The sequence below is a fragment of the Sus scrofa genome, chromosome 6 (genome assembly GCF_054392235.1).
Source record: "Sus scrofa isolate SSC_HxYL_T2T_F1_AM1 chromosome 6, Sscrofa_HxYL_maternal_Yorkshire_Landrace_v2.0, whole genome shotgun sequence".
In the NCBI taxonomy this organism is placed as follows: domain Eukaryota; kingdom Metazoa; phylum Chordata; class Mammalia; order Artiodactyla; family Suidae; genus Sus; species Sus scrofa.
Window position 1 is genome coordinate 59,884,283 of NC_139388.1, and position 23,189 is coordinate 59,907,471.

Here is a 23,189-nt window from a genome sequence, read left to right on the forward strand (position 1 = left end):
GATTCCCCTGCAAGCAAGAAAGAAAGAAAGCAAAAAAGCAAGCAAGCAAGCAAGCAAGCAAGAAAGAAACCAGAGCTGCCGGAGGAGCCAAACGCCCAAGGAATCTGAAGCGAAACCCCACCTGTTTCTGTAGGAGGTATGTCCCTGGGCTGGGCTGTTGCACTCCTGAGCCACCACCAGAGGGCACTCGTTAGAAACAAAGATTCCAGGGCTCCCTGGACCTGGGAACCCCCACCCCCAAGTCTGGAGTCCAGAATGTTGTGATGCATGGCCGCCAGGAGGGAGAACCAAGGCTTTGGCTTAACTGAGCTGAGAGCCCCTTCCAGCAGCTGCGCCCCCTCTATCACAGGCAGTGGGACCCTGAAGGGTGTCAGCTCCAGCCCCTGCCTCACAGGGAGGCAGACTTGGCCATTGCAGCCACTGCGCTGCCAGGGGAGGACAGTACAAGCTGGGGGCGGGGGGCAGGAGTTCCTGTTGTGGCTCAGCTGATTAAGAACCTGACCAGTATCCTGAGGGCAGGGGTTTGATCCTTGGCCTCGCTCAGTGGGTTAGGGATCCGGTATTCCTGTGAGCTGTGGTGTAGGTCGTAGACGCGGCTTAGATCTGGTATTGCTGTGGCTGTGGTGTAAGCTGGCAGCTATAGCTCCAATTCAACCCCTAGCCTGGGAACCTCCATATGTCACAGGTGCAGCCCTGAAAAGGGAAAAAAGCAAAACCTAGAAAGGGACAATGAGTCTCCTTGTGTTGTCATAACAAAGCATCACAACCCAGGGGGCTTAAATAACAGAAATTTCTCTGTTATGACTCTGGAAGCTAGAAGTCCAAGATCAAGGTGTGGGCGGGGCTGATTCCTTCTGCTTCTCTCTCTCCCCGGTGTGCAGGCGGCCATCTGCCTGTGTCCTCACACAGCCTCCCCTCTCTGCGAGGCCGTGTCCTCATCTCCTTGTTATGAGGACATTGGTCCTGCTGGACCAGGCCACCCATGTGACCGCCTTTCACCTTCATTAGCTCTCTAAGGCCTTGTCTCCAGACAGTCACATTCTGCGGCACTGGGGGTCAGGGCTTCCGCAGATGGATTTGGGGTGGAGGGCAGACACAGTTCAGCTCATAACAGAGGCTTCAAGGAACTAGTTGGGGAAGTTCCTATCGTGGTTCAGTGGTTAACAAACCTGACGAGGATCTATGAGGATGTGGGTTTGGTCCTTGGCCTCGCTCAGTGGGTTAAGGATCTGGTGTTGCCGTGGCTGTGGTGTAGGCTGGCAGCTGCAGCTCCAATTCAACCCCTAGCCTGGGAACCTCCATCCGTATGCCATGGGTGCAGCCCTAAAAAGCAAAAAAAAAAAAAAAAAAAAAAAGGGAATATGCAGCCTTTGCATGAGGAAGCAGAGGGAAGGTGCAGCCTGGGTTAACACCCCACACAAAGCAAGTGGCGGCCCAAGATTTATGATGGCCAAGATTTATGATTACTTACGGGTCCCAGGCGCAAGGGGGCACAGTTGAGGCAGCGAGGGGCGGTCCTCCATCTCCGGGTAAAAATCGCCCATTGCTTCTCAGGTGGAGGGGGCGAGGTCACTAACTGGGCCGGGGCGTAACTCTAAGTGGTTCTTTTAAAAGGTATCTCGGGAAGAGCAAAGCGTGAACTTCTGGCGAGCATCCTAAACTCAAGTCGTTATCTGATGTTCAGATGCCAGGGGAGAGAGCAGGGTTATCACTCCGTAAAATGCCTGGGGAGCAACTGGGAAAAACAAAGTTGTTTTCCTCAAAAGTGGCTTGTGCAGCCACAAGAACCCATGTGGCAGTGGCCACATCCTTGACTTCGACCTCAAAGGGCCAACCCCCCACCCGTTAAGGGATTGTGGAGACTGGGAGGCCGACTGGAGGAAAAATGGGATGTCCCTGGGGGTGGGTGGCAGGGTGGGGGCGGCAAGGAGCCGCCAGCAGCCCGAGGAATAAAGATGAGGTTGGAAAGCAGATCATCTTCCAAGAAGTGGTCACCGGGTCGACTTCTTCCTCCAGAAGCCACAGAGAAACAGAGGAGGCCCTGAGGGGTCTGACACACAGGGTCCAGCCCCAGGCTGTGCGACATCACGCCAGTCACAGCCTCTCTCAACCAGGATAAGAATCAAAAGCTTGGCATTCCCGCTGTGGCACAACGGGATCAGTGGTGTCTCGGGAGCCCTGGGACGCAGGTTCGATCAGCCTGGCACAGTGGGTTAAGGATCCAGCGTTGTTGCAGCTGCGGCATAGGTTGCAACTACGGCTCAGATCTGATCCTTGGCCTGGGGAACTCCATATGCCATGGGGCAGTCGAAAAAGAAAGAATAAAAAATCAAAAGTTTGAAGATCATGGGAGGAACCCCACACAGAGGGCCTCCAGGAACCTACTTCCGAGCAGACGTTTGCTGGTGTTCATTGTATTTGGATGATTCGCTAGAAAAACCCACAGAACTCCGCAAGGCTGTTATGCTCGCAGTTAATGGGTTATTTCAGCAGAAGGGTACAGATTAAAATTAGCTGTGGGGGAGCTCCCGTTGTGGCGCAGTGGAAATGAACCTGACTAGTATCCATGAGGATGTGGGTTCGATCCCTGGCCTTGCTCAGTGGGTCTGGGATCTGGTGTTGCCATGAGGTGCGGTGTAGATGGCAGATGCAGCTCGGATCCCACATTGCTGTGGCTGTGGTGTAGGTCAGCTCTGATTGGCCCCCTAGCCTGGGAACTTCCATATGCCCCAGGTGCAGCCCTAAAAGCAAAATAAAATAAAATAAAATGCCATGGAAGGGGCACACAGGGCAGAGAGGCCAGGAGCCAGCTTCCAGTTGTCCTGTCCCAGTGGAGTCATGCAGACAGCATGACCACCCGGCAACCATGTGTGACAACACAGTGTTGTCAACCAAGGAAGCCCAGCTGAGTCTCGGGGTCCTGGTTTTTGGTTGTTTGTTTTGTTTTTTGTCCCTGGTGGGCTGCACCCATGGTATATGGAGGTTCCCAGGCTAGGGGTTGTATCGGAGCTATAGCTGCTGGCCTGCACCACAGCTCACGGCAACACTGGATCCTTAACCCGCTGAGTGAGGCCAGGGGTCGAACCTCTGTCCTCATGGATACGAGTCGGGTTCGTTAACCACTGAGCCACAGGGGAACTTCCGGTCCAGGGCTTTATTATTGGAGGTTGGTTTTGTAGCCCTTGGTTTCCAGCAACCCCTCATCCTACGGAGGTCAAGCTGATACCACATGACCCAAGGCGACAAGGCGACCCCCTGAATGCCACCGTTAGCATTGACTGGTGTGGCCCATTGTCACCAGATAAACAGAGTCATTCTTCCCAGGACCTTCCAAGGGCTTCGAGGTTCCTGCCCAGGAGCTGATCATGAGCCAGGCCTCTCTTTGGAATGGGCAGGGTTTGGACACGCACCTGTGGCCAGCTGGGAGTGCAGGAGGTGCACGTGAGTCAGGCTGGACGGGGACAAGGGCTTCTTCCTCTGAGGGATAACAGGGCTCAGTGGCTTAGGCTGTTTTGAGCCCACAGCCCAGCCTCGGCGGTTCCCATTCACAGAGGAGCAACAGAAGGAAGGAATGAGGGAGTTCCCGCTGTGGCTCAACAGAAACGAACCCAGCTAGTAGCCATGAGCACTCGGGTTCAATCCCTGGTGTTGCCCCGTGGGTTAAGGATCCCACGCTGCTGTGGCTGTGGTGTAGGCTGCAGCGGTAGCTCTCATTCAACCCCTAGCCTGGGAACCTCCATATGCCGCAGGTGCGGCCTTAAAAATACAAAAATAAAAATTAAAAAAAAAAACAACGAATGAATATAACAAAAGAGAAACAGACTCAGAGACACAGAGAACAAACTAGTTACTAGAGGGGAGGGGGGGGGCAAGATGGGGGCAGGGGATTAAGCGATACAACCGACTATGTGTAAAATAAATAAGCTGCCAGGACCTATTCACGGCACCAGGGAATACAGCCAATAGTTTCTAACTTTAAATGGAGTATAATCCATAACATTTTTGAATCGCTAGGTTGTACACCTGAAACTAATATAATATAAATCAACTACACCTCAAACAAACAAAACCACAAAACCCTGCCTGGGTAAAGCTTACATTCAGCAAGTGGGGCGTCGGGGGAAAGGGAACATTCCGAGGGTGTTTGCTTGGAAATAAGTAAGTGGACCTATAACATAAGGTAACAGTGAAGTCTGCGGCGGACACAGAACTTGCAGAGGGCCGTGGCTTTGGGGCGGGCTTACTTGGACAGCATGATCAGCAAAGGCGTCTTCAACGTGAGACCTGGAGTTCCCTTCGCGGCTCGGCACAAACAAATCCGACTAGGAACCATGAGGTTGCAGGTTTGATCCCTGGCCTTGCTCAGTGGGCTAGGGATCCAGCGTTGCGTGAGCTGTGGTGCAGGTCACAGACGTGGCTCGGATCCCCCGTGGCTGTGACTGTGGTGTAGGCTGGCAGCTGTAGCTTTGATTCGACCCCTAGCCTGGGAACCTCCATGTGCCACAAGTGCAGCCCTTAAAAAACAAAAAAACAAACAAAAAAAAAAGTGAGACATGATTGATAAGAAAAAGTCTTGTGCCCATCTGGTGAGAACAGCATTCCAGCTGAGGGAACAGCAAGTGCAAAGGCTCTGAGGCTGGGACGAGTTTGGCTTGTTCAAGGAGCAGAAACAAGGCCCCGGGGGAGCTGGAGCTGAGTGAGAGTGAGAGAGGCAGGCCAGTGGCTTCAGCTGGTGCACACAGTCAGTGCTGGTTGATCTGAAGCGGAGGCAGAGAGGCCTCGATGGAGACTGGATGACCAGGGCACCGGCTGCTGTCGTCAGAGCGTCATCCAGAGGAGCCGTGACAGCTCAGGATGGGGTGGGGAGGAGAGGACGGAGTGGAGATCCATTCAGGAGGTTCTTGCAGATGCTGGAGCCTCATCCAGCTGCTCATCCAGCTGCTCTTGCAGATTGGACGTGGGGGGGTGGGGAGCAACTGAGGATGTATGTGCTTCTTTTTCTTTTCTTTTCTTTTTTAAGGGCTGTGCCTGCGGCATATGGAAGTTCCCAGGCTAGGGGTCCAATCAGAGCCCTAGCCGCATCTGTGCCTACACTGCAGCTTGCAGCAACACTGGATCCCTAACCCAATGAGCCAGGCCAGGGATCAAACCCGAATCGTCATGGGTATTACTCAGGTTCTTAACCCACTGAGCCACAATGGAAACTCCCTTTTTAAATTTTTTGTCTTTTTATAGTAGCCCCTGTGACACATGGGAGTTCTGTACAGGCTAGGGCTAAGGGTTAAATCAGAGCTGCAGCTGCAGGCTACACCACAGCCATAGCAACACTGGGTCCATGCAGCTCATGGCAACTCTGGATCCTTCACCCACTGAGCGAGGCCAGGGTTCAAACCCACATCCTCACAGAAATTACATCAGGTTCTTAACCCACTGAGCCACAAGGGGAGCTCCCTGATGGATGTGATTTTGTGATAAAATGGTCCCTAGGGGTGACTTCAAAAACTCCTGCCTCCAACTGTACCAGACATGGAGGATGCTCAGGGGTTGTTCTCCTCTTGCCTCAGAGCCTGTTTGGGGGGACAGGGGACAGGGATGCCTCCCCTGGTGGGCCAGGAGGAAGGACTGTACCTGGCAAATGGATGCATAATGGGACAAGGAGGAACGAACTAACCACAGGTGGTTGGGGCCCTGGGTAGAGCCAGCAGCTCCCTAGCATCTCTCTTATTTTCCCCAATAACCTTGATAAATGGAGATGATTCCATCTTGCAGGAGACACCGCGGTTCTGGGAGGAGACGTGGCTTGTCCAAGGTCATGCAGCCAAGTAAGTGCAAGAATGAGCAGCGGGGATTTTCCATACTAAACCCTGGGTTACCCTCTCTCCCCCAAGGTCAGGTCCCCTCATCTCTCCTCATTCCTCTGTTTTGCTGGGGAGCAGGGTTGGGGTGGACAGAAGAAGGAACTTTCACCCCCAAAGTCAGTGTTATTCCTCAAAGTACGTGGAGAAGCTGATCTCTGCTCCACAGGAAGAGGGGGCTGGGGGCTGTGATTCCTGGGCCTGGGGGAGGTGGGAGCTGGGGGGCCGGATTCCTGGATCTGAGGGCGGAGGGGACTGGGAGCTTGGACTCCTGGGCCTGGGGAGGAGGAGGTTGGGAGCCAGGACTCCTGGGGCTGCAGGGAAAGGGGGCTGGGAGCGATGATTTCTGGGTCTCGGGAGGAGGGGACCGGGGCTCTGATCCATGGCTCTGGGGAAGATGAGGACCGGGGGACCGGACTCCAGGATCTAAGGGAAAAGGGGCTGGGGGCCTGGATGCTTGGGGCTCGGGGGGCCGAGATTTCTGGGATCTGAAGCAGGAGGGAGGTGGGCTCCAGGAAGTGTCCCAGACCCGGGGCTCCAGGGATCCGAAGTGGGAAGCCGCGGGGACGCCCGGGGCGGGAGGGGGTAGGGGCCGGGCCGCAGTAACAAAGGCCTCTCCCTCCAACTAGCAACCCCCCCTCGGCCCCGCCTCCCCGGCCCCCCGCCTGCCCTGATTGGTCGGCCTTCCTGCCCGTCAGCGCCGCCCCCTCCCCGGGTCTGCAGCAGCTCCGGCCGCCTCGTCGCGCCCCCCCAGCCCCCTCCCCCCGCCCCCGCCGCCCCCCGGGCCGGTGCAGCCGCAGGCGGGGTCCCCCTCCCCCTCCCCCCTCTCCCCCCAGGCCTCGCGCGCCCCGGACCGGCCCCCCCTTTCCCCTCCCCCTTCGCGCCGCCGCTGCCGCGATGCCCCCCCCTGCGCCCGGGGCCCGGCTCCGGCTTCTCGCCGCCGCCGCCCTGGCCGGCCTGGCCGTCATCAGCCGAGGTACCGCAGCGCCGGGGGCGGGGGGTTCGGCTGGGACTCCAGGGTCCCGGGCAGGGATTGGGGGCGGGGGGCTGCATCCCCGGGCGGGGAAGGAGAGGCCCCCAGAAGCCGAGGTCGGGGCCCGGGGGCGGGGGCTGCATCCTCTGGCTGGGAAGGGGATCCTCGGACGCCTGGATCCATGCCCGGGGGCGGGGGTCCGCGTTCCGGGGGGCCGAGCCTGGGCCTAGGGGCGGAGGTCTGCTTCTCCGGGCGGGCAGGGGATCGCCGACACCAGGTCCCGGCCTGGGGCCGGGAGTCTGCGGCTCCGGATCAGGGAGGGGGATCAGACGCTAAGTAAGGGGACCGGGGCAGGATCTCTGAACTGAGTTGAGGGTTGGGGGGAGGAGGGATGCCCCGTCGGGGGTCTTCATCTTTGCCCCGAGAGGGTCCCCCAGGGGCTCCTGGCCTGAGGCTGGAGTAGGTGTTTCTGGGCAAAGGTGGGGCGATGGTGTCTTACCGGGGTCTGTAAGACAAGGGGGCAGGGGTATCCAGAGACCACCGTCCCAAGGCCGGGAAAGAAAGGGGGTGGGGTCAGGTCTCCGTGCGGAAAAGGGGCTGAGATTCCCCAGCTGAATTGTCCAGGTTTGGAGAAAGTGTGAGTATTTGGAGGGTTGCCGTTGTGTGTGAGGGGGAAATGGAGCTGGAGATCCAAGAAGTTGGGGTGCGGGTCTGGGGACTCTGGAAAGCTTGGTTTGGGGTCAGGACGGAATAAGAGGTGGGCAGATTGAGAAGGGAGGGAAGGGAAGGGTTAACAGGGGGCCAAAGGGTTAATTGCAGCCCTCACTGTCCAGGGGTGGGAGGAGTGGTCTTTTGTAGAGCAGAAAGGGGAGAGTGGAAAGTGGGGGACCCAGGCCATGAACTTGGCAGTCTGGGTTTAGCAGCTATGTCGCTGGACCTTGTGTCCCCTCAGTGGGCTGGCAACCCCCCGGGGCTGGTCCAGGAGATGCTTCTGACTAAGGAGGGGAGGGGAGAGCAGGAAGGCAGAGGGCAGGGTTCATTCGTGCTTCTGGAGAATTCTCCCCAGGCCCTGCCCCAACCAAGGATCACAGAATCAGGGGTACACATTTGGGGACAGCCTAGAACCCCCACTAGCCTCCCTAGAACCCCCAGCAGCCTCTGCGAGGCAGCGGCTCTGAGCCTCCCGCCCACACACCACCGGTCACACACAGCCACATAAATACCCATCACCCAACCGGACCAGAGCCGCACCTGCAGACACCCAGTCACACCAACCCCGCCGGAGCACGCAGACTGCTTGGGGAGGGGAGTGGGGGGGGGCTCCTAATCCGTGATGGTGCAGACGGTCTGCGCGCCCCTCCCTCCTGACCCGTCTGAATCACTGTCTGACTTTCTTCTGCCTGCCTGTCTGTGTCTGTTGGTCTCTGTCACTTGTCGGTAGGTCTCTCTCACGTCTCGGCCATTTCCGGAGGCTCCCTAGCTCTGGGTGACATTCCGGCTGTCTCTGTCTCTGGGTCCCCATCTCTCCATCCCTGCTGGGCTCAGCACAATCTCACATCTGTCCCTCTCCGCCTCTGGAACTGCGTCTCCCTGTCGCCCCACGTGTGTGTCCCTAGACCCTCGCTGGCGCCTTGTCCTCCTCTGCTTCTGGGAACTCGCGTCCCATCTCGGTCGTTCATCTCCGTCCTTGTCCTTTCCTAGTCTCTGGCCTTCTCCCTCCTCCACGCGCCTCCCGGCTTTCCTCTCTCCCTCCCGTGACTCTCGAAATGACTTCCCACTTTCTTTCCGTCCACTTCTCCTGTTCAGAACCCTCGAAACCCCATTGTTCACACGGGCCGGGCGAGGGCGCTTAGCGGGGCCAGGAGGTGGTCTGTGATCTAGGTCAAGTCCATTCCCACCTCTGGGCCTCGGGTCCCCCATCTGAGAACTGTGTGCAAGAGGGCTGGGGCGGAGAGGGGGGCGGGTGTGATGAGCTGAGACAGTGTTAGGGTGGCAGAAAGACAGCCGCGCCCACCCACCACCCCCTGACAGCTGGGGCTGTCTGAGAAAAAGCCGGTGGAAGATATGCCAAATTGCATCTCCTCCTGTCTTTTATTCATTCGATGTCTTCCAAATTACGAGAGGAACGCAGACAAGTGAACCATCCACCACAGACGGGCAGAAGAGCAAAATCCCCACCATGTCCCCCCCTCACCAAACCCAGCCTCCCACGGTCCGACACAGCACAGTTCAGCATCTGTAAGGGATTGGTTAGTGTGTTGATGGTTTTCCCAAGATAGAAACAAAATAAAGCCATTTCTCTGCAACTGGCTTTTCCCCACTTAACTCCACCTCCCCAGCATCTCTAGATACTGTTTCATCTTTACTAATTTTTGTTTTATGCCAACACACACACACACACGCACGCACGCACACACACACGCATCTATTTACAAGAGTAGCTGCAGCAGGTGATTTGGGGCTGTTCCTTTGCCATATTAGATGGAGCGGGGACGGGATGAACCCGGGTGTGGGGACTGTTCTCCAGGAGTCCCCCCACCCCGCCCTGGGCACCCTGTTTATCCAGCCTGTGGGCTCTGCCTCATCCGCTCATTCAAGCTGTACATACTGAGCAGAGGGTCACTGTTCCGGACACTAGGAATCTATAAACCCAGCAGTGAGGGAGCAGGTGACGTTCCTGCCCTCACAGAGCTGGCGTCCTGGTGGGATGGAGAGAGATCAACAAACTAAAACCAAACCTAACAAGCAAATAGGTAAACAGGTCATTTCAGAGTGTGGCCAGTAACGAAGAGAATGACTCGGCAGACAGCTGGCCTTGTGGGAGTTCACAGCCGAGTGGAGTTCAGACTGAAGGGGGCGTGTGTGGAATCAGCCTTGGAAAGCTCTCCAGGGAATGGCAGAGGCAAAGGCCCTGCGGTGGGAACCAGCAGAAAGGAACAGCCAGCATGTGGAAAGTTCCAGAGTTCTTGGCTCATCTTCCGGACTCCAGGCATCAGTCATAAGAAGGACCTAGGGGAGTTCCCCGGTGGCCTAGTGGTTAAGGACTTGGCGTTCTCACTGCTGTGGCATGGGTTTGATCCCTGGCAGGGGAACAGCCAAAAGAAAGTAAAAGAAGGAGTTCCCGCTGTGGCGCACCGGGATTGGCAGTGTCTCCTCAGCGCCAGGACACAAGGTTCGATCCCTGGCCTGGCACCGTGGGTTCAAGGATGCAGCTGCAGCAGCGGTGGTGAGGTAGCAACCGCACTCAGATCTGATCCCAGGCTGACACCTGCCACATAACCGGCCCATCAGCCACATACATAGAGCTGTTTGTAGGCGCTTAACTAGTAGGTGTGTTTTGAACCCTTGCTTGGGTGACCCCTGTCACTCCCCCCCGACGTCCCTGTTTACAGATGGGGACACTGAGTCCCAGGGAGAGGAAGTCAATTTGTGCACCCCAGTGGCACAGCTGGGATTTAAACCCAGGCAGCCCCACTCCCCAGTGCTAGCCTGGTTGTGACAGAGGAGATGCTGACAGGGCATCTGTATGGGAGTTGCTGACTTGGGGGGGCGGTGCTGGGCATAGAGAGACCTACAGCCTTCCCCCTCCTCCCACCTCCGGGGACCAACTCGGAACCTGAGATAACAATAGATGTTTCCTTAAAAAGAAGGCACTGTTAGAAGTAGCTAGCATTTATGGGGCCCTTTCTGCATGCTAAGCACTAGACATTTTGCCTGCATGTTCTCGTGGAATCCTTGACCGAATATCCTCCAAGGGAAGAACTGCCGTTTTTCCCCTTTCTACAGTTGGGGAAACTGAGGCTCCAACTGGCCGGAGGTCACCCAGCGCAGGCTCCTCAGGGCTTTCTCATCCTGTCTCTAGACTTAAGCATTCCCTCTCCAAACAGTGAAACAGTTTCCCTCCTCGGAGCTAAGCCCAGTTCTGGGGGACACAGCCAAGATTCAGGCCCTCAAAGGGAGTTCCCGTTGTGGCGCAGCAGAAACGAATCCAACTAGTATCCAGGAGGAGGCAGGTTCGATCCCTGGCCTTGCTCAGTGGGTTAAGGATCCAGCATTGCTGTGAGCTGTGGTGTAGGTCACAGATGCAGCTCGGATCTAGCATTGTCATGGCTGTGGTGCAGGCCAGCAACTGCAGCTCTGATTTGACCTCTAGCCTGGGAACTTCCATATGCTGTGAATGCAGCCCTAATAGAAAAGAAAAGAAAAGAAAAAGATTCAGGCCCTCGGGGAACTCCAGGTCAAATAGAAGAGACGCCCCTGGACACTGTCCCAGTTGAGTCAGAAGGTACCCAGGAGAGAGAGTGAGGACTCTCTGCCTTGAATAGTCAGTGAGGTTCCTCTGGCAGAGGGGGCATTTGCATTGGGGTTTTGAAGAATGAGTAGGAGGTCGGGAGTTGGAGAAGCATGTTGCGGGCAGCCCTTTACATTCACTCATTCAACAAATATGTCCCAAGGCTTTCTGGCCCAAGTCTTGCCCTGGGAGATGCTGAGGACGCAGACCTGAAGCAGACCCAAGCTCTGCTGTCAAGAAACTTACAGTCCAATGGGGGAGACAGACACAGCCACCACAGTGTGATCTGAGCTCTGATGGAGGGAGTCCAGTTGTGGGGACACAGCTAGGGCTGGAAGGAGTGGGGAGTCAGAGTTTTCCAAGCAGAATTGCTGCGGACGGAACCTCATGTGCACTAGCTTGTGTATTTATGTATTAAACATCTCTTGGAGTTCCCGCTGTGGTGCAGTGGGTTACGAATCTGGCTGCAGGGAGTTCCTGTCATGGCTTAAGTGGTCGACGAACCCGACTAGCATCCATGGGGATGTGGGTTCGATCCCTGGCCTCGCTCAGTGGGTTAGGGATCCGGCGTTGCCATGCGCTCTGGTGTAGTTCACACATGTGCTTGGATACCGCATTGCCGTGGCCCTCGTGTGGGCCAGTGGCTATAGCTGTGATTGGACCCCTAGCCTGGGAACCTGCATAGGCTGTGGGTGCAGCCATGAAATGCAAAAAGAAGAATCTGAATGCGGCAGCTTGGGTCGTTGCAGAGGCAGCAGGTCGAGTCTCAGCCCAGCACAGTGGGTTACAGACCTGGCATTGCCACAGCTATGGCATAGGCTGCAGCTGCGGCTCGGATTCCACCCCTGGTTCAGGAACTTCCATACGTCACAGGTGCAGCCGTTAAAAACAAAGAAACGAACAAACAAAAAAACATCTCCTGAGACCTCCTGTGGGCCAGACCCTGAGCTGGGTGATGCTGGAGGTGGCTCAGGCCCAGTTCCTGACCTGAGATGCTTGCATCCGGTGGGGAAGGCAAACCCAGACACGATCCAGGGTCACTGGGACTGTGGCAGAGGGAGAGGCTGGGCCCAGCGACAGAGAGGGTGGTGGAATGGCTAAAGGTCCCAATTGCTAAGGCCCAGAGAGGGCAAGGGTCCCACCCCAGCTCACCCAGCACGAAGGCGCCTCCTGATCCTGCAGTCTGGGAACCAAGGTGAGATAGCTATGCAGACATGCAAATTTATAGACACACAGACCCGGAATGAAAGACCCACTTGAGATAACTTCATTACTCATCTCCCGAGACTGCCCTCAGCCGGGGCCCAGCTGGGTGTGCTGGGGACACAGATGGCCTGAGCCCGGCCCTGCCCTGGAGGAGCAGGTGGCGGGGGGTGGGGGCGGGCAGACGACTCTGATCCACGATGCCCTGGGAGCAGGGCAGAGTGGGCCATCCCTCCTAAGACAGGACCATGGACTAGGTCCCCGGAGAAGGAGGAGCGTTTGGAGGGGAAACAGCGGGGGACACTGTAAATCAATGCTAATGGCAAAAATTAGGTAAAGAAGGCAGAGCTGGGCGACGCTGTGGGCGAAGAGGCTGGAGAGTCACGCCAGGGCTCCGATGCCAGGCTGAGGGGCGGGGGCCGCTTTGAATGTTGGGAAGATCCCGCCAGCAAGGCGTGCATCTGTGTCTGTCTGTTTTCCTGTCTGCTGGGACCCGATTAAGATCCTGCCTGTCTCTGTGAGGTCCACACCCCACCCCAGGGCCCTAGGCTGAGCGCAGGAGCCCGGGTTCTTCCCTGCAGCTTTGGGGGGGACCTTGGACAGCTCCCTGTCCACCCCAGTCCTCCTTTACCCTTGGACAATGGCTGTCCCAGGGCTGAAAGGGGGTGGGGGGGGATTTTGCCCCCTAGGAGGCAGCTGGCAATGTCCAGAGGCATTTTGGTTGGGGGACCTACTGGCATCTAGGGGTCAAGGCCAGGGGTGCAGCCAAACATCCTACATTGCACAGGGACGGCCCTACCACGAAGAATCATCCAGCCACCTGGTCTCAGATGTGCATGACCAGGACTATGACAGATCCTGTGGGATGGGGGTGTGTGTGTATGTGTGGATGTGGTTGTGTGTGATCTGATCGAGGGTGACAGCGTGACTGCCTGCACCCGATTCTTGGCCCACGGCATCCCCTTTGTATTTGAGAGGCTGTGCTGGTGTCGCTGTTTCATTGCACAAGCCACAGCTTCACGCATGACTTTCCAGAGTGAGGGGTGGGGATGAGCATGGCCCTCTGGCTGGTAGTGTCACCGTGACTGATTAGGCCAGCATGTGTGTGTGTGTGTGTGTGTGTGTGAGAGAGAGAGAGAGAGAGAGAGAGAGAGAGAGAGATGGACAAACAGAAAGAGAGAGAGACAGCCTCTGGGTAGGGCTGTAGCCGTGTGTAGATTTTCCACATGCATTGGGGGCACTGCTGGTGTCCGGGTAGCGGTGTGGATCCGGTTGTACGCGGTGGGGCGAGTCAGGGTGCCGTGGCTGCTTGGCCTGGAGCTGGCCCTCTGGTGGCTGATAGGAGTGCGTCTGCAAGAGAACTGTCTTTTCCGTCTGACCTTCTCCCGGGTGTGCGTCCCAGGCTTGTGCGTCAGCCGGAGCATGAGCTCCTGTCCCTCAGAGCAGGGCCCATTGAAGCGCGGGGGATTATTTGCCGGCTGGGGAGCTGGCTCTGTGCGTCTTTCCCAGGCCCTGGTGTCTGTGTGCGTCTGTCCCCTGGCCGCCCCCTCCCGTTACGAGGGCCGCGTCCACTCTGCATGGCTCAGGAAGGGTGTTCAGAGCGCAGAGGCCGCTCTGGCCCCGGGGTGCCCAAGGTGAAGGGCTGCAGGGCTCAGGCCGCCGATCCCAGGGTCTGGCCAGCCCACTGCGCTGACTCTGCCCCCAGCTGCGTCCTGGGGGGCTGCAGACAGAGTGGGCCTCTGGGAGTCATTGGGGCTGCACAGGCAATTAATTCGTTAGGTTCATTAGCTCTCATCCTGGGGCGGGGACCAGGGCAGCCCTGCGTCAGGCCGTCCCTCCCCAGGCGTCCAAGGTCATCTGGCTGCCTCCTCCTGCCTGCCTGGTGCAGCTCCATCCGCCGCCTCCGCATGCCCAGCCCCCACTCCCTGGCCCCGGTCCAGCCGCTGGCCACGGTCCACAGAGAGATGAATGGGTCGGGGTGGGGGCTCTGCCAGGCGCTGGGGCACTGGAGTGCGCAGGCCGGCGTGGGCATGCGCCCGCACCAGGGAGCCCCGCTGGGCATGGGCACACGGGCGAGGGAGTGTGTGTAGACGCGGGGGTCTGCAGAGGTTTGTGGGGATCTGTACTTCACACCTTCGGGTGCACTGGGCGCCTGCGATAGATGTGTGTCTGCGTGGACATACGAATGTGGCTGTGTTGTGTGTGCGCGTTTGCCTTTGTGAGTCTCTGGGTGGCTGGCTCTGTGTGTGTGTCCTCCCATGTATTTCTGAATTCCTGTGTGCACTTGTGTGTGTCTGTGGCATCTGTACCTGTCTCTGAGCTTGTACGTGCGAATGTGTGTGTACATATCTGTTCGTGAATCTGTGTATGTGTGTCTGTACGCTGTTTGTGAACATGCGAGTGCCTGTGTGGACACGTGTGGACATGTGTGTGTGTACGCGTGTCCATGCGTGTGTATTTGCACATGCATTTCTGTACTTGTGAATCTGTGTGTCTGTCAGTGTGTGCACATCTGCACGTAGCATCTCTGTGTACATGTGAGCCTTGGTGTACGTGTGTTTGTGTGCCATGCTGGGCTGTTGTCTCAGCGTCTCTGGAGGTGTGTAGGTTTGTGTGTCAGGGTCTGGGTGGGTCCCTGTGGGCTTGTGGGGAGGTACATGCTGTGTGTGTCTGCTCTGAGTGTGTCTCAGTGAACGTGTGTGCGGGCGGGGGTGGGAAATGCCTGTGTCTGCAGATCCTTGTGTGTGCACGTCTGCACACGTGTGTACACGTGTTTGTGTGCTCACCTGTACTGTCCCGGCCCCGGCCGAGCTGAGCGCCCTCCATTCCGCAGGGCTGCTATCCCAGAGCCTGGAGTTCAGCTCCCCCGCAGACAACTACACTGTATGTGAAGGCGACAACGCCACGCTCAGGTAGGGCCTTGTCCTTCCTACCTGCCGCCCCCTGACTTTCCTTTGGGGGGCGCCGCTCCTGACGCGAAGGCACAGCCCGGCCCTCCCCCATCAGGGGAGAGGCGCTACCCCTGGGCCTCTGTGCCCTCATCTGTCAAATGGGTGGAGGAGCAGGGCCCACCGCCTGGGCGGTAGTGAGGATTCGAGTCTGCGCTCGCGCCCTGAGCATGGACAGCGTGACCCACTGTGACCGCCTGGCCGTGGAGACGGGAAGGTGGGCGCAGGCCTCGCTGCCTGTGAGGACTGCAGACCAGCGGTGGGCTTGCCTCCCCCACCCCGAAGCCCCACCGGGGGGGGGGGGCTGGAGCGCCAGGTTGGAGGGGGGAGACGAACCGCCCCGCCCTCGCCCTTCCCGCCAGCTGCTTCATCGACGAGCATGTGACCCGAGTGGCCTGGCTGAACCGCTCCAACATCCTGTACGCGGGCAACGACCGCTGGACCAGCGACCCGCGGGTGCGGCTGCTGACCAACACGCCCGAGGAGTTCTCCATCCTCATCACGCAGGTGGGGCTGGGCGACGAGGGCCTCTACACCTGCTCCTTCCAGACCCGCCGCCAGCCCTACACCACTCAGGTGTACCTCATCGTCCACGGTGAGCCCGCCCCGGGGCCCCAGGACCCCGGCAGTGGAGGAGGGGACCCTCGTGTCCTCGCCGATCCCAGGGGCACAACCGTGGGGCAGGCAGGCACACGCCCTGCGCTCACGGATTCCGGCCAAGCGGAGGGGGGACGTCACGAACCAAGTCTAGGGCAGGACAGTGCAGTCGCTGGCTCAGCTCTGCTTTTGGGGGGCTTTTTTCTTCCTGCTTTTTAGGGCCGCGCCCGCGTTACATGGAGGTTCCCAGGCTAGGGGTCTGATTGGAGCTACAGCTGCCAGCCTACCCCGCAGCCACAGCATGGCCGGATCCTGAACCCACTCAGCGAGGCCAGGGATCAAACCCGCAAGCTCATGGTTCCTCTTTGGATTCGTTTCTGTTGCGCCACAGCGGGAACTGCGTGTCAGCTCTGTTTATTGAGCACCTCCTATGGGTGGGCATTGCTCCACGCCCTGGGGATAGAGGAGACACCCGCAGGCTGTCCCTGCCCCTTCAGAGGTGACTTTCCAAGGGGAGGCAGCTTCCCAGATCTAATGCCTGAGCTGAGACCTTCAACTGGGTGCAGGGCTGGTCCCAGAAAAGGCATAGCACGTGTGGGGGCTGGATGCGCGGAGTGGGAGATGTGGGGCTGCGGGGATCTGAGGAGGGGGCCAGCGGTGCGCTGGAGGGCAGGGAGCACCTGGAGAGACAGGGACCCGGGGACAAACCCGACCTGGGAACTGGATCCCCCACCCCACCCCTGCCCCGTTCCGACCTTGCTGCCACCAGCGAGCAGCCCACCAAGGGCCCCAGAGACCCCAGGCGGTCTCGGACTCCTCCTCTGCGGAACAGAGATGATGCCATCCTGCATCGAATCCAAGACGTGGTCAGGTGGAAGGGGCGCCTTTATTTCACGCCCTGCTGGAACCGAAAAAACCCAGCTTCTGCCGCTTAAACTCTGGTGTCTATACTGCAAGGCCACCCTGACTGGAGAACTAGTCAAGCAGGGTGTAGAGGCTGAGGCGGAAGATGGCTGTGTTAGAATCGAGGCGTGTACTACACCCACCCCAAAGGCTGGTGGTGGGGTTAGGGTTTAATGGGTGAATTTTTTTTGGGGGGGGGCAGCACCTGCAGCATATGGAGGGTCCCAGGCTAGGGGTCTAATTGGAGCCGTAGCTGCCAGCCTACACCACAGCCACAGCAGTGCGGGATCCGAGCTGCGTCTGTGACCCACACCACAGCTCACGGCAGCGCCAAATCCCCGGCTCACTGAGCAAGGCCAGGGATGGAACCTCGATCTTCATGGATACTAGTCGGATTCATTTCCCCTGCGCCACAATGGGAACTCCCTAATGTGTGAATTTTTATAAAACACTCAGAACAGGGTAAGCTTACACACAGTAAGCACCCTACAACCATTAGTTAAAGAAATTAATTTTTTAATTAATAGTAATAAATAAATAAAAATAGAGACAGGGAGGCGTTCCCATCGTGGCCCAGCGGTAACAAACCCGACTAGTATCCATGAGGACTCAGGTTCGATCCTTGGCCTTGCTCAGTGGGTTAAGGATCCGGCATTGCTGTGAGCTGTGGTGTAGGTCGCAGACTCGGCTTAGAACCCGATTTGCTGTGGCTGTGGTGTAGGCTAGGCTGGCAGCTGTAGCTCTGATTCAACCTCCGCCTGGGAACTTCCATATGCTGCGTGTGCAGCCCGAAAAAGCAAAAGAAAAGGAGAGAGGGAGACAGGGAGGGAGGAATTGGGACCAGGAGACAGAAGAGAGGAATCAGGTTGGGAGGAAGGTGGAGAGAGACAGAGACTGAGACAGACCAGCAGCTGGAGAAGGAACCAGACACAGAGGGAGGCGAATACACAGAGGAATTCCTACCGAAAGAGGAATGTCTGCCGGACCCCAGGGTCTCACGGAGGAGGGGCTGGGGCTGGATCCTGGGTCTGAGGGAGGAGGGGCTGGGGGCTGGACCCCTGGGTCTGAGGGAGGAGGAGCCCACCCCCAGCCTCTCACTGACCCACCCTCTCGCCTGCAGTCCCCGCCCGCATCGTGAACATCTCTTCGCCCGTGACCGTGAACGAGGGGAACAATGTGAATCTGCTCTGTCTGGCCGTGGGGCGGCCGGAGCCCACGGTGACCTGGAGGCAGCTCCGAGGTGAGGACCCCAATCCCAGCCAAAAGCGCCTTTCCCTGCTCCACCATCTGGGCCCCTCTGTCGCCCACGCCCCCAGCCAGGTCCCCAGCGCCTCCCCTCCTCCTCCTCTGCTCCCCCCGCCCCCCCCCCGCCCCATTGCTATGACTGGACTTCCCGCTCCCACCCTGGCCCCTGATCTCCTGCAGACCACAGGGCCTTAGCGCCTTCACCACTTGCCAGCCCAGGCCTGGGTTTTTCCCTCCACATCACCTGCTAGATCCCAGTAGCCTCAGTCTCTCCCCGCCGCCAGGTCACAGGGTTCTCCGGGCCTCAGAGCCCCCCCGCCCCGCCCCCCCCCCCCCCCCCCGCCACTAGATGGCCAGAGCCAGGTTACGGCCACGGCCTCGGCCCATGTGCCCGTCTTCTGCTCACATCACTGCATCTCTGCTGAATGCCTTGGGCGAGCGGTTCTCCGAGTGTGTCCCCAGCATCAGCATCACCTGGAAACTTGCCAGAAATGCACACTCTGGGGCCTACCCGGCCTTAACAAGTCCGAACCGCCCTCCCCCCATCATCACCACCGTCTGTCTTCCCAAGCCCTTCAAGTAATGCCAAAGGTGGAGGCGAGGACCAGGGCTGCCCTCCGAGTGCCCAGGTGCTGGAACGGGCCTTTCCAGATCCCAGGCCTCGCCTGTGGCCCCTTTTACCTGGATCTCCACCACTGTTTCCCAGATCCCTAGATCCTCCCTCGCCAGCTCTTTGGAAACCAATGATGCCAGTTACTAGATCTCCTGGGACTCCAGAACCCAAGAACTAGGTCTCGGATCCTTGGATCCTCCCCTACTGGTTCATCTGAGCCCCACAGCCCTGGTCTCAAGATCCTGCATCCCCGGATGCTCTGAGTCCCAAAGAATCTTCTGAGCCCGGCGACCTGCCATAAGACTCCAGGCGCCTGGATTGCTGATCCCAGTCAACAGATCCTGAGTCCTTGGATGCCAAGGACTAGATCCCAGAACCCCTCCTCCACTGGGTCTGTATTTTCTGGATCTTTCTGAGCTTCAAGATCCTAGGACTCTTCCCACTGGATCCCGTGAGCCCCATAACCTGAGTTATGGCCTCCCAGCTCACTGTATCCCCTTAACCCCCAAATTCTAGGGCCCACCCTTAGCAGGAGGTCCCCACCCCCCCAGCCCCCTCCCCCTGCCACTGACCCGGGCACTCCAGGCCCTGCGGTGTCCGCCCCGCTGATGTGTGTCCGTGTTGTGCCCGTGTTGTCCCGTGTTAAGTGTTTGTGTCTGGCCCCGCCCCCGCCCCCGCCCCCCACAGACGGCTTCACCTCCGAAGGCGAGATCCTGGAGATTTCCGACATCCAGCGAGGCCAGGCCGGGGAATACGAATGCGTGACACACAACGGGGTTAACTCCGTGCCCGACAGCCGCCGCGTGTTGGTCACAGTCAACTGTGAGCGCCCGCTGGCACTGGGCCCGAAAGTGGGGCGGACCCTGGGTCCCGGGGGAGGGAGGATGTGAGGGCAGAGGAAGGGGGTGGGTCTCGGGAGGAAGGGGGTCTGAGGATTTAGACCTGGACTCCTAGGGGGGAGGGGGCTGGCCGGCGGGACCCCTTCGTCCCCACGTAGCTAGGAGAATTCATTGGCCTCTGTCCCTCGCCAGATCCTCCAACCATCACGGACGTGACCAGCGCCCGCACGGCCCTGGGCCGGGCCGCCCTCCTGCGCTGCGAAGCCATGGCCGTGCCCCCCGCAGATTTCCAGTGGTACAAGGATGACAGGCTGTGAGGACGGCGCTGGGGCTGCGGGGCGGGTGGGGGCTGTCGTCCCTAGCCCTTTAGACTGTGGGGAATCGGGCAGAGGGAGCAAAGAACTAGGTCCTGAGAACTAGGGGTCCAGCGTCTAGGTGTTGGCGTCCATGGGGCTCTAGGGAAACTGGGGTGACTTGTTGGAAACGGGGGCCCCAGGATGATGAATACCGGAGCCTGGTCTTCTCGGGCTCCTCAGGAAGGCCTGGGATCCAGGTCGATGCTGAGGATCTAGGGAAGCTGTCGGAGACCCGTGGGTCTGGGATCCAGCGGGGCATGGGAGCCCCTAGCGGTTGGGGACAGATCCTGGGAGAATCCAGTGGCCCTGAGGGGCTGGGGTACCCGGAGAGGGGCATCAGTGGGAGTGGCCCGGCATCCCTGGGGAGCTAGAACCCGAAGGTCGGGTTGCCGGGGTGGGGGACAGAAGGAATGGTCCCCAGGGGGTGGGGAAGCCTGAAAGTCGGGGGGGCTGGGGTTTCCGGCTGGAGGGGGTCCCGGGCCGGGGTCCTGCGCCCTGGCCCCTGACCCGGCTCCTCGGCAGGCTGAGCAGTGGCACGGCCGAGGGCCTGAAGGTGCAGACGGAGCGCACCCGCTCGATGCTTCTCTTCGCCAACGTGAGCGCCCGGCATTACGGCAACTACACCTGCCGCGCAGCCAACCGGCTGGGGACGTCCAGCGCCTCCATGCGGCTCCTGCGTGCGTCCCTGAGAGGCGGGAGGGGCGGGGCCGGGCCGCGTGGGCGGGGCCGGGGAGGTGGCGCCGCAGGCTCTTGCCGCACGTTGAGATGCAGAAGCAACGCGACTGGGCCAGAAAGCCATTTCTTCCACCGACATTCACTGAGCGCCCACAAGGGCCAGGGAGACAGCAATGCACTAAAGAGGCAAGGTCGGAGTTCCCGTCATGGCTCAGTGGTTAATGAATCTGACTAGCATCCGTGAGGACGCATGTTCGATCCCTGCCCTCGCTCAGTGGGTTAAGGATCCGGCGTTGCCATGAGCTGTGGTGTAGGTTGCAGATCTAGGGACTGGTACGGCCTACAGTCTAGCAGTAATAGAAAAGCAACAAACAAATGGACACATGCATAAAATGAAAAACACAAAAATAAGCAGAATAATTTTGGATATGCATAAGGGCTGAGAGACAATAAGCTTAGCCTTAGGTAAGCTCATCAGAGAAAGTTTCCTGGAGAGGGTTGCATTTGGACTTGAGATCTGCATGGTCAAAAGATGTCAGCCCTGGAGTTCCCTCTGTGGCTCAGCAGGTTAAGTACCCAACTAGTATCCATGAGGTTTGATCCCTGGCTTTGCTCAGTGGGTTAAGAATCTGGCGTTGCTGTGAGCTGTGGTGTAGGTCATAAGACACCGCTGGGATCCTGTCTTGCTGTGGCTCTGGCATAGGCTGGGCAGCTGTAGATCCAATTCAACCCCTAGCCTGGGAACCTCCTTATGCCACGCGTGTGGTTCTGGAGAGGAAGCAGCAGCCAGCTCGCCAGGGTTTGTGGGAAGAGCTTTGTAGGCAGAGGGAACAGGGATCAGTCAGATGCGAAGACTAAAAGAGGGTCAGATGCGCAGGCACACTGAGTGAAAGCCCAGAATGATCCCGAGCAGGTAGACCCTCAAACAAGACCCTCAGAGACCAGAGCAGAGGCGAGACCCCCACGAGAGACACACACATGGGGTCCCCCGGCTCCAGGCCTCCGCCCATGACCTCCTCTCTTTCCCCAGGCCCAGGATCTCTGGAAAACTCGGCGCCGAGGCCCCCGGGGCCGCTGACCCTCCTCTCCGCCCTGGGCTGGCTGTGGTGGAGGATGTAGGAAGAATCCAGTGCAGTTTGCTTCCCTAGGCAGCGGCGGCGGCGGCGGGGGGCCTGGGGCCGAGAGCGAGAGGCAACGGGGGAGCAAGCGCCATGGGTCTCGAGGAGGAGGAGGAGGCGGCGGAGGGGCTCTCGGCCACGGAGGAAGAAGAGAGGAAAAGGAGCAGGAGGAAAGCTCTTTAGAGAACCCATCACTGTGAGGGATAACGCAAAATTATGCATCTTTCTACAGCCATTCTCGCCACCGTTCACCCTTCCAAATGTGACCCACCCCCCGGCCACCCCACACCCCTCTCTTAGCTCAGGCTGGCAACTGGATCGCGTGTGCGTAGTGGGCGTGGGAGTGTGAGGTGAGTGTGTGTGTGTTTGTGTGTGTGTGGCTGGGTGGGTGGGCGGGAAAGGGCTCAAGCACACGCGTCCCTCCTCGACACCCCCCAGGTCCACTGCCCCCAACCCCGCTGGCTCTCGCCTCGGGCTGGAGGGAGCGATGGGGGCCCCGTGCTAGAAGCTGCCAGGAGAGGTTTTGCCAGGCTTCCCCGCTTTCCCAGTATATGCACGCACACCGCCCCTCCCCTCCCCGGGACAGGCTGTCTCCTGGGCAGGTTGGCAGCGGGAGGGGCATCGCGCTGGCTTGTCAAGCTGTCCCTCAGCCTCAGCGAGCAGGTGCAGGATCTCCATCCTGGCTCCGGGCCTCCCCCCCCCCCCCCCCCCGTGCCAACCGCCCGCTGCTGCCCAGAGCCAGAGGCTCCACCCCCCGCTCAGCGGCCTGAGACCTTCCCTCCCGCCTTCCCCTCCCTCCTCCCCTTGGACTTTCTGGCCCCTTCCTGGGCCGATCGGTGCTTCCATCCAACTGGCAGGCAGGCGCCTGTGGCCACCCGTCTGTCTCAGTGCTTTGCCCTACCCCACCCCCGCTCCCCGCGGCCCCCGGCAGCGCCCCCCGCAGCCCACTCACAGGACCCCTCCCTGGCTTCTCCGCCAACCGACCCTCCCCAAGGCTGACCTGACCGCCCTCACACACACTCAGACACGCACACCCACCAGCAACGGTGACCAGCAATAGCCCCCTGGCTCCAGCTGTCCTGCAGCCGGTGACCCGCTGTAGTTCCCCCAAGGATGGGCCGACTTGGTCAGGAAGGGACGCTGAGGCTGTGACATCAGCTCAGATTGTAGGCACGCCCCAGTCACAGAGGGGCGGCGGGGGGAGACATCACACAGACATCCTGAGCCCAGACCAAGATGCCAGGTCACCGGCTCCGATTCCCGGGAGACCCTCTAGAAACACCCACCCTGAACTAGGCCACCCAGAGCTTGGGATGGGGGAGAGGGCAGAGCAGGGGCAGGGGCGTCGAGGGGCAGTGACTGTACCTCAGACGGGGGCGTGGGCCCCATCCCACATTGTCTTCCATTCCCAGGGTCCGGGGGACGGGGAGGGGAGGGGGAGGGATGCGAGGGGGGGGCGGGTGGGGGGCCCTGGGGGCCGTGTGTTCCGACTCATGGGGAGTGTTGAGACCACCACACCAATAAACGCCTTTTTCCAAAGTCTCTGCCTGCAGGTGTCAGAGTCGTTAAGGAT

At 59.1% G+C, this 23,189-nt stretch overlaps 1 protein-coding gene across 4 annotated transcripts; it reads left to right on the plus strand.

Moving 5' to 3' along the window:
• Position 1: 1 nt before the first annotated feature.
• IGLON5 (IgLON family member 5) lies at positions 2-23,158 on the plus strand. 4 transcript variants are annotated; one of them, XM_084961826.1, is made up of 9 exons: positions 2-136; positions 5,770-5,822; positions 15,156-15,234; positions 15,633-15,865; positions 17,891-18,010; positions 19,316-19,450; positions 19,660-19,780; positions 20,346-20,500; positions 21,529-21,908. In XM_084961826.1, the coding sequence occupies exons 2-9, from the start codon at positions 5,813-5,815 to the stop codon at positions 21,615-21,617; spliced, it is 942 nt and encodes a 313-aa protein (XP_084817952.1). In that variant the 5' UTR covers positions 2-136; positions 5,770-5,812; the 3' UTR covers positions 21,618-21,908. The 4 variants fall into 4 exon arrangements, with proteins under 4 accessions (XP_084817952.1, XP_003127424.4, XP_084817951.1 ...); XM_003127376.6 differs by lacking the exons at positions 2-136; positions 5,770-5,822 and adding an exon at positions 6,549-6,831 and having other exon boundaries at positions 21,529-23,158; XM_084961825.1 differs by lacking the exons at positions 2-136; positions 5,770-5,822; positions 20,346-20,500 and adding an exon at positions 6,549-6,831 and having other exon boundaries at positions 21,529-21,797.
• The last annotated feature ends 31 nt before the right edge of the window (positions 23,159-23,189 follow it).

Excerpts from the sequence above, each read along its gene's own strand:
- IGLON5 (XM_003127376.6), top strand. The coding sequence starts at position 6,753 with ATGCCCCCCCCTGCGCCCGGGGCCCGGCTCCGGCTTCTCGCCGCCGCC. Across the intron at positions 15,235-15,632 it reads GGCGACAACGCCACGCTCAG|CTGCTTCATCGACGAGCATG; the intron begins GTAGGGCCTTGT and ends CCTTCCCGCCAG. Across the intron at positions 15,866-17,890 it reads GGTGTACCTCATCGTCCACG|TCCCCGCCCGCATCGTGAAC; the intron begins GTGAGCCCGCCC and ends TCTCGCCTGCAG.